The sequence below is a fragment of the Henckelia pumila genome, chromosome 1 (assembly GCF_033568475.1).
Source record: "Henckelia pumila isolate YLH828 chromosome 1, ASM3356847v2, whole genome shotgun sequence".
NCBI classification, from domain to species: domain Eukaryota; kingdom Viridiplantae; phylum Streptophyta; class Magnoliopsida; order Lamiales; family Gesneriaceae; genus Henckelia; species Henckelia pumila.
Genome location: NC_133120.1, coordinates 86,522,978 through 86,533,101, shown reverse-complemented (window position 1 = coordinate 86,533,101; position 10,124 = coordinate 86,522,978). Strand labels below are relative to the sequence as shown.

The 10,124-nt window shown below is 32.9% G+C and overlaps 1 protein-coding gene across 7 annotated transcripts; it reads left to right on the top strand.

Annotated features, from left to right (window-relative positions):
• The first annotated feature begins 1,978 nt into the window (after nucleotides 1-1,978).
• On the top strand, nucleotides 1,979-5,497 carry LOC140886053 (uncharacterized). Of its 7 annotated transcripts, XM_073292570.1 has the most exons (5): nucleotides 1,979-3,130; nucleotides 3,422-3,512; nucleotides 3,821-3,857; nucleotides 4,571-4,649; nucleotides 4,720-5,497. In XM_073292570.1, exons 3-5 carry the CDS (start codon nucleotides 3,849-3,851, stop codon nucleotides 5,088-5,090), a joined length of 459 nt encoding a protein of 152 aa, XP_073148671.1. In that variant the 5' UTR covers nucleotides 1,979-3,130; nucleotides 3,422-3,512; nucleotides 3,821-3,848; the 3' UTR covers nucleotides 5,091-5,497. The 7 variants fall into 7 exon arrangements, 2 of the variants coding, with proteins under 2 accessions (XP_073148671.1, XP_073148674.1); XR_012151412.1 differs by having other exon boundaries at nucleotides 1,979-2,762; nucleotides 2,849-3,130; nucleotides 3,422-4,649; XR_012151419.1 differs by having other exon boundaries at nucleotides 3,422-4,489; nucleotides 4,739-5,497.
• Nucleotides 5,498-10,124: the final 4,627 nt, after the last annotated feature.

Genomic DNA, 10,124 nt, shown 5'->3' with positions numbered 1-10,124 from the left:
CTGAAAAAAGGGATGAAAAACCAAATCGTTGGAAAGAACGACACAAAACTTGGAACTTCTTTAGCTCGAATTGCAGAACCTGATAATCACGAGCCAATCAACTCACATTTCTTCTACCCATGAAGAAAGCTTACATTTTTTCTTGAAAAGTAAGTAGTAGAATGAAATTTTTGCACTACATATGTACATTTATGGAGTTGGACTTGCTGAAATCATCCGATCCAATACACTCTTTCTTTCTTCTTGAATTTTATTTTTTGATGTTAATGAAAAGACGATCGATCAATTTTCTTTCATTCATATCTTATTTGAATTTTAAAATTTGATGATAATGCCTTTAATATTTGCAGAAAAAATATATTTTTAATATTTTATCAACTAACTTTATATATAATGATAAATATATTTTATATTATTTTAGAAATGAAAAAATAATTTTAAAATTATTGAAAAATTAATATTTATAGATAAGAATAATATAAAATATATTATACATTTTGCGTGTGTGCGGTTATTCTTTTTTTTTTTTTTTGACGTTGGACTCCGCGGAACTCGCAATTGCTATATTTCGATTAATATTACGTAAACCTTCGGAGTAACGCAATAGCGTGCAACTACGTTAGCCAGTCCAAGAAGGTGGTTATAAGAAAAATTGAACTCCTGACCTCAGGCCAAAAATTCACACCTATCCACCAACTTTGACATCCAAGAAGGCTACAGTTATTCTTGTATATAAATATATGTGTGTGTATGTCTATACATACATATATATATATATGTGTGTGTATGTATGTATGTATGTATGTGTGTTTGGATAGACAAAAAAATCACTCATTTAAAAGTAAAAAATTTATTCAATCACAATAGAAGGTAATTTAAATTTTTAAAAATTAAATCGTATTTTTATCTATAATTTTAATAATTTTTATATCAATAATTTATTACTCATTATATTATCTTTTTTTAGTATTCAATATCTTCGATTCTATGACGTTAAATTCAAGCATATCTAATTTACATCTTTATAGTATTTAACAATATTTTTTTTTACTATTTTCGGAAATAAATTTTAGACGGGAAAATGGTCTATTTTCTATTTTAGAAAAGCTTTTTGTTTGTATATATATAAAGATATTATATTTTCTTTAATATTCAATATGTTCTCTATCTATGATTTTAAATTTAATATCTTATTTGTATTTTTAAATTTAATGATAATTTTTTACTATGGTCGGAAAGAACTTTTGGACGGAAAGTGTTACGTTTTCTGTTTCTAAAAGATTTTTTGTTTATGTCACTTTATATAAAAAATCTCACCTGTAGACATCATATTTTAATTTGTCAAGCTTTCATTTTTGTCTTTTTGTTAATTTTTTTTTCCGATATTTCAAATTGTATAAATTTTTACAACTATAAAATTACTTTATTTTAATATAAATAAAATTAATATAAAAATATCTTGCATCAATACATTAATATATATATATATATAGAGAGTTTCTTTCAAGTGTCCACCTACCATGCCCACCATTATGCCCAACAATGATGTGGCACTATTTTATTGGACCTACAGTTTATCACATCTATTTCACATCCAATAGAATAGTGGCACATCATTGATGGGCATAGTGATGGGCATAGTAGATGGGTACTTGAAAAAATATCAATTTTTACGGAAAGTTACTATTTTTTTAAAAAAAAAAAACTCTGCTCTATATATATAGATTTGGAGGTACGATTTAGAACTTAATAAAAACATGATTGTTTATAATAATAACATAAATATAATGAGAAAAGAAATAAAATTTTATCATTTTTAAATATAAAGATTAATTAGAGTTTTACCGACACCCTCCAACACAAAATCTCCAAGAAAATCATTATATATATATATATATATATATATATATATATATATATATATAAAAACATAAGTCTTTAAGAAATCTATAAAATATTAAAGTATAATCTCTTTTATTAAAGATAAAATCTTGAAACCCAAAAAATCGATCGATCGATCGATCAGTCCATTGTTGGAAGTTGGAACGTCGATGGATCTTCCGGAAAATTCAAGGTATCTTCACGACTCAATATTGATCGGTATTCTGGTGAAACTCCCCTTAAAATCAGTCATAGCATACAAGCTCGTCTGCAAATCGTGGTATCATCTCATCTCCAACTCAAATTTCGCTCACGCCTATAATTCTGTGGAGCCCTTTAAATGCAGTCTGTATTTTGATTTAAGATACGATGAGATCTGTCTTATTGAACCCGGAAAGGATGTTCTTGAAACATTCTTCAACGTTGCACACCACCTTCCCACAAACAAAGAACAGATACTGGAAATAGTTGGCTCGTGCAATGGCCTTGTGTGTGTTCCGGTTTTTACCAGTCGATAGATTTGAAGCAACCCATTAACGTGTGAATGTGTAGAGCTTCCAGCATATGAAGAGATTCCAGTACCATGCTTAGAATTTGATGTTTTTCTTGGAATGTCATTTGGAAATGGATGTAAGAATATTTGGATCAAGAATACAAGGACAGCTTTTCACGGTCGGGGTTGATAGTAGATGGAGGGAGTACAAGGGTCAGTCCGTCGATTACACACGTTTCAAGTATTCCATTCTCTTTAATGGAGTGCTTCATTGGATCGGGGCGGAAAATACCCGTGTATATAATGTTATGCGTGCATTGGATCTTGAAGAAGAAAAGACAGAGATAATCCAACTTCCACCCCCTATGCAGATCATAGCTAGCTAATGGTAATTACCCGTTTGTCGGAATATTGAATGATCTTCTTTGTGCAGTCGGGAACAAAATTGATTGTTCTTGTCTTTGGATAATGAAGGATTACGGGGTTGTGGAATCTTGGACTAAGTACATAGTTGTGAAGGACCCGATTCCGGAGCATAGTTTCTTCTTGTATCCAGGATTTGTTTGCAGCGTTGCTTCACTTGCATTTGCTGAAGGAGAGAAGGATACAGATTCACGAATGTTTGCCTGCAATGGGAAAATAGAGCACATGATCCATGGTCAGCAAATTTGTCATCAAGCTCTGCCATATGTCCCGTGTTTCTCGTCGTTGAAGGATGTTCTCAAAGGAGGCAACCCCGGAGTGAGGAAAACTTAGGTAGAAAGCTGCCTGATTCTGTTGCTTTTCCAAATCAATCTTTTCGTTTGATTTCCATCAAAAACTAGCTAGGCTTTTGATATTCAGGGAGTATTTTTTAAGAACCAGTTTGTGTTGTCTTAGGATATTACATTACAATGCTCTTTATACGAGTCCCTTTCAGTTTATTGTCCTTTGGTTGTTGATTTAAGTTTTATTACATGACCATCTCGATCATTTTCCTTTTTTGATATTTAGTTGTTTTCTTTTCCAGTTGGATTATATAAATGCTGATAATGCCCATATTTTCAGAACTTTGTCCTCAAACTTTAGAAGGGAAAAGCAGAAGGCTTTGGAGAATGTTGAGAAGAATCGAAGTCATATAGTTTATTGTTGGTACTTGGTAAATGCTGCAGAGAGTATCAATTTTTTTGACATTTACAATTTAAAAATCATGTTTCCTGGCAATTCAAGAACCATTGAGAGACCCAAGTTTGTGCTGCCACACTCTAGTGTGGTCTTGCGCTGGTTTGGGAACAGTTAGTTCTCAGTATGGTAACTTGTTTTATTATATATGGCACTAGCACTAGACTAATCGGTGTAGTTTTATGATTCTTTGACCATTAAATTCAGTTGTTGGTGGAACTTAGTAAGCTTACTTTTATGTGTAGTGGAGTTTGTTTTAGCTGATTCACTGATTTGTCTTTGCAGGAGCTTTTTCCTGATATATGTTTCTCCAATGTTGCAGGTTTGAGTTCGAGTTTTTGTGGATTTAACCCTTCTCTTTCTCTTGCTGTATTTTTCTTGTTTGTGTATGATGGACTTGAACTTAGGACAATATTTGACGGACTAAATTTTTTCTATGCAATTTAGTTGTAGTTTGAAGAATGAATATGTTTGCATAGGTTGGGAATGATGAGCATCGATTAGTCATGTGTATTAAGTCAAAGTGAGTCAACTTTGGATTAGATAGTCTAAACATCCAGTGACGAACACCTTTCGTTCTTACTTGGGTCAGCATGGCCTATGACAATGACACACGAGATATTTTTCACTCATAATAATGCTCATATCAGTTCATTGAAATAATAATATTCTGGTAAGTAAGATATGCATCTACATTTCCTGTATGCTTGTATAGAGTTTTAGAAGGATTAAATTCAACTAGATTTTGTAGCTAATTGAGTTTTTGGTTTTTGGTTTTAAAAAAAAAAACCAATTCCCCTATGTTGAATGGGTTCATAATCTCTTTTGGTGGATTTTAGTTTAATGGGTGCATAAACACGTATTGTAAATTGTCCATAACCCAAATTCCATTGATTCCTAAACTGCTCGTGAGCAAACATACAGGACAACATTAGGCTATCAAGATTCCAATGTGTGAGTAAATTTTGATTTATTCCATGAAATTTATCAAAGTTGTTTCGTGTTTTCATTTGATCAAATCTCGTTGAATCACAGCTTATTGTTGTGAAAGTGCACGACATGTGTTGCAGAGAGTATAAGAAGAAACTGGGGGAAGAGCTTAAAAAACTTCATGGTAATTGGTATGAACAACGATTTTATGTTGGTTTTTATCAATTGATTTGATTTTGGTTTCCTAAATGCAGTGGAATATTCACTCTCCAGAGATCTAGAAAAGAATCATGTTTCGGTCACAGGCAGATCAGTTGAGGCAGATTTATTGCTGGATATCATTGGAAGAACAGGGAAACACGCAGAAATCCTTCACTTCAGCCGGAACTACACGAGGAGCAAATCAAATGCTTACACAAACGACACCGGAAAATGCCCACATGATACCGGAAATCACGATCAACACTATGGAAATCCTTGCAACAACAACAACAACAACAACAACAACAACGGCCACAAATTCGAAAAAGACGAAGAAGAGCATAAATGCGAGCCCTACGTGCCTCCGGAGATCGACGCGAGGATTTGCAGATATTTCTGGTGCAAACATAAATGCGAGCCCTAAGTGCCTGCTAGTGCGAGTGGAGGAATGTTCGGGCATCCGTTTCACAACGTGGGCGCGCCGTTTCATTTCGCCAATAATCCGTGGGAGCGGTATGGCCGCTATCCCGGATACGACCGGAGGACGCTGCCGCCTACGGCGTACGGCTTTGGCTCAGGTGGGTATATGCCTTGGTTTTCAACAGTGATTCACTTGATATAATACAAGTGTTTTGGCACGTAAGATAAACCTTTAATTGATTATTTATCTTTGTTTTTGTTTAATATTTGATTCAAGTTTTATAAATTCGTAGTCGTTATTGTATCCTTGTCAAGCGATGTGTAATAGAGTCAATCATTGCATGGCGATGTACGTGATCCAAGAATAGCGTTCTGAGATTATTTTTGCTGTGCATGAGTGATAAGATTGGATGTCTTAAAGCCTACATTTGAGTGTTAAAATTCGTTTCGATGTTATTTTTTTGTTTTTGTTTAAGAAAAATAAATGTGGAACACACTTTCAAATTTCAATGTCCAAATGATGATTCACAAACGTTTTAATTCTTAAAATGGGGTTAGTTTTGTCTTGTATGTTTGAAAGTTCAGTGGAAATATCATATCGTTTTCCAAACTATCCTTTATATGTATGTTGTAAAATAATAGTAATAATAATAATAATAAAGCTTGAACAATTTTTATTAATCAATATAAAATAAATTTCTTGATACTAATTGTATAATAATAAGATTTAAAATTGTACTTTTAATTTTAAATGATTTCAAATAATCAATTGACCGCAATATTACAAATATAAAGCATCTACAATACTATATAATAAACGCAGTACAAAAAAGAGTCACGGGCATAACTATTATTTTGCTTTGGACTCTTGGGCCTTTCACTTTGGGTCATCGTCTATTTTGAACCCAATTTCACATCTAATGAGTACAATACAGACCATGTCCAACAACTACATACTAATCATACACTCAGTAAAACAGTTTATGTTTTATGATCTTTCCTTTCTGTTTTTTGTCAACAAAAAGGTCAAAAGAAAGGTCACCAGTGCATATAATTGAATCACCACAAAAATTGAGTAGTCCTTTTAAACATATTTTTATCCAATCAGTTACATATAAATAATTAACATGAATTGTCAGAATTTATAATACAATTGTCATTATCTTTTGTTGAGTTAATTAATTTTGGAGTAGGTTTTTTGTTATACCGGTCAATCATACTCAGATTTACAAATAAAAATAATATTTTTAACATAAAAAATAATAATTTTTCATCATTGACCCAAATATAGTAAATTTATCTTTCAAAATTAACTCGTGAGACCATCTAACAAGAGTTTTGATATTAATTTTGTAAAGAATTCTTATTACTCCAACGGACGTTGTGGTTTAGACCAATGATCGATCAAAAGATTTGAAAATATTGTTGTGGATATATTCTCAGGGTTGACCAAGCTCTTATAGTTCTTTTAGTTGTTTTCATTTCAAATTTAGTGTGAACCTCCAATTCTGAATCGCACATTTTCCTTTGCAACTTTTGAGAAAGGAAAATAAAGATATAAAAGATTCAAAAATTAAAAGGCTTCATCAATTTGAAGCAACCAAAATTTTTATAGTCCACCAAAACTACAAAGCAAGCATTTCATCTGCAGGTTCCAAACGTAGAACATTCGTAAATCCAATTAGCACGGGTAAATTTTTATTTAAAACACAAGGATAACGATCCAAAAACATATCAACACCACATCACTCCATTCCACCGACCAAAATCTTGCAACAAATATAGTGAGGAGAAAAGGGTGTATCTTTGGTACTTGAACTGGTTGGAGAGTCGCCACATGGAAGGGTTGAACCATGTTATAAGTTTAAAGCTTGCGGAGGAATTGCATTCTCTCTTAATCCAAAAAACGACACAAATTCAAACTACCATTACAAAAAAGACAAACCCACAACCCAAAGATGAAGTGACCAGATTCTGAATCATGAACGAATTGACCACGTTCGACCAAATACTTGTAGCCAAAAACAAGAAAGCAGCTTATGTGAAACGCTCGGCCCTGCCTAAATCCAGGGCCGTTTCTATTTGGAGGCCGAAGAGTTGTTCGATTTGGGCCCATTTTTTTTCAGGGCCCATAATTTTGAAAAAAAAATTTATTATATAAAAGTATAAATTGATCCAATATAAATTAATTATTTTTGGGCTTTTTTCATTCATATCTCAGGAAATTATTTTTTATTTGTCTACTGTATAATATAAACTTTTTTTTATTATTTCTGAAATTTTTGATAAATTTATTTATGAAGTTTATTATTCCTAATTTTTTTCAAATATAAATTATTTTTCTCGTACCCAATATAAACAAAAAACATTTTTATTCCCTAAATTTATTATAATTAGTGTAATTGGACCAATATAAAAACATATTTTCTGACTCATAAGGGTTGATCTGATATTAATGAGCACGATTTATTTTCGGAGTTGACATTCTTGAAGTTCTCATTACCAAAAAAAACAAAATCGACAATGGATGTAGTGAATTACTTGAAAAAAAAATTGATGGATATTTCTCAAATACTCATATTGCTTATAAAATCTTGTTGACTATACTTTTTACAGTTGTAAGTGCAAAACAAAATTTCTCAAATTTAAAGCTTTTCAAAAAATTTTCTTAATAAACCATGTTATATGAAAAATTGAATGAATTGGTTATGCTATTAATTGAGAAAAAAAATTCCTGAAAAATTTGATCAATATTGTTAGCTCTAAACTGTTAAACAAGTTATTTTATAGTAATCATTTTGTACATGTTTGTTCTTATTACTCAATTAAAATAGAAATATTTTGACTATTGCACATTTCTTAAATCGAAAAATTTGTTATTAGTCTAAAGAACATGAACACACATTATGATTTAAGGACCTTTTTTAAAAGTTAGACTCAGACCCAAAAATTGTTAGGATCGGCCCTGCCTAAATCCATATGCAAATTCCCTCAAAAACAACTAGAAATCAAATAAAAATTAAAAAACTTTGATGAGAAAGTGATGGGGGAAGCTTGCATTTAAATTTTGAAGAAATGGAGTTCGAAGCTGTTATCTAAGCATGACATTATTTACAAAAACAAAAAACAAAGCAAAACAAAACAAAATTGCTCGCATTCGTAGTTAGTGTTCTCCAAAACTTGACAAAACTTTCCATTGATCATTATTTTTGCACATATTGTTATTATTTTTGACAAAAGAAAATGCAAGATGTAATCAGAATTTTCAAATGATGAAAGTCTCAAATCATACTTCATATCTTTCTTCGCTTAAAGTCAAAGTCATTATTTTTAAAAAATAAATAAAATCATATATGTCGGGAAAGGTGGCCTTTGAAAAGTCAATATGAGGCAAGTTGGCATTTTAATAATGATAGGTGGCAATTCATTTGAAGACATGTGTACGATAAATATTGAAGGAAAATTCAATTGAGAATTTTCCTTCTGATGTTTGTGCGCGGAGGGGGCTCTATAAATAGAGCTCCCTACTTTCAGAAGAATGCATCCCATCCTCCAGTTCATTTCTTCAGTAAAGCATTCAAATACATTTGAGTGTATTTCTATATATATTTGTGAGATAGGTTTTCTCCTATATAAGAGAGTGAGTGTCTCTTTGGAAACACAAAGAGAGGTTGTAATTCTCCAAATATTATAGTGGAATCTTTTGGTCTTGCCCGTGGTTTTTACCCTAATAATTTTTAGGGGTTTTCCACGTAAATTTTGTTGTCTATTTATTATTTAATTTCCATAGTTTCTATCTCGTAATGCCGCACCTGGGATCAACAAGTGGTATCAGAGCCTTGGCATAAAATTTCTTAAAATTCTGAGTATGCTCTGTGGTTGCAGCTGTGACTGATCTTCCACATCAGAAAAGATTTTTTGAGATTTTATAAGGCAAGGATTATTGTAGTCAAGATGACGGCAAAATACGAGATAGAAAAGTTCAATGGGAGCAATTTTTTGCTGTGAAAATTGAAGGTGCAAGCAATTCTAACAAAGGAGCGTTGCTTGGCAGCTATTGGAGATAGACCGGCGGATGTCATGGACGATCAAAAGTGGAATGAGATGAATCACAATACTGTTGCCAATTTGCACTTGGCGATAGCGGATGAAGTTTTGTCAAGTATCTCGGAAATAAAAAGCGCAAGAGTTATTTGGGATACTCTGACAAAATTGTACGAGGTCAAGTCACTACACAACAAAATTTTCCTAAAGAGAAAGCTTTATACTCTTCGGATGGCGGAATCCTCATCGATGACCGAACATATCAACACACTGAATACTCTATTTTCCCGGCTAACCTCTATGGGGCATAAAATAGAGGAAAAAGAACGTGCGGAGCTTCTACTTCAGAGTCTACCAGATTCATACGATCAGCTCATCATCAATGTTACCAACAATGTTCTTTCGGATAATTTAAATTTTGACGATGTCTTAACTGCGGTTCTTGGAGAAGAGATTCGTCGAAGGAACAAGGAAGATAGGTTGGCAACGTCGAAGCAAGCAGAGGCTTTACCGATGACGAGAGGAAGATTGACGGAGCGTGACTCCAGTGGGAGCCACAGATATGGTAGATCAAAGTCAAGAAGTAAGAAGAAGAATATTTACTGTTTTAAATGTGGCGGTAAAGGGCACTTCAAGAGAGAGTGTACGAAGAGCATCGAAAAGGGATCTCAAGGAAATGTGGCCAGTACTTCAGGAAGTGGTGAAATATTATTCAGCGAAGCAGCAACGGTTGCGGAAGGCAGACACAAATTTTGTGATGCATGGATTATGGATTCAGGAGCGACGTGGCATATGACGTCAAGAAGAGAATGGTTCGACCAGTATGAACCAGTCTCAGGAGGATCTGTATTCATGGGAAACGATCATGCCTTGGAAATCGCTGGGGTCGGTACCATTAAAATCAAAATGTTTGATGGTACTATTCGCACCATACAGGAGGTACGACATGTGAAGGGCCTGACAAAGAATCTTTTGTCTTTGGGGCAATTGGATG

Excerpts from the sequence above, each read along its gene's own strand:
- LOC140886053 (XM_073292573.1), top strand. Across the intron at positions 4,650-4,719 it reads AGAGCTTAAAAAACTTCATG|TGGAATATTCACTCTCCAGA; the intron begins GTAATTGGTATG and ends TCCTAAATGCAG.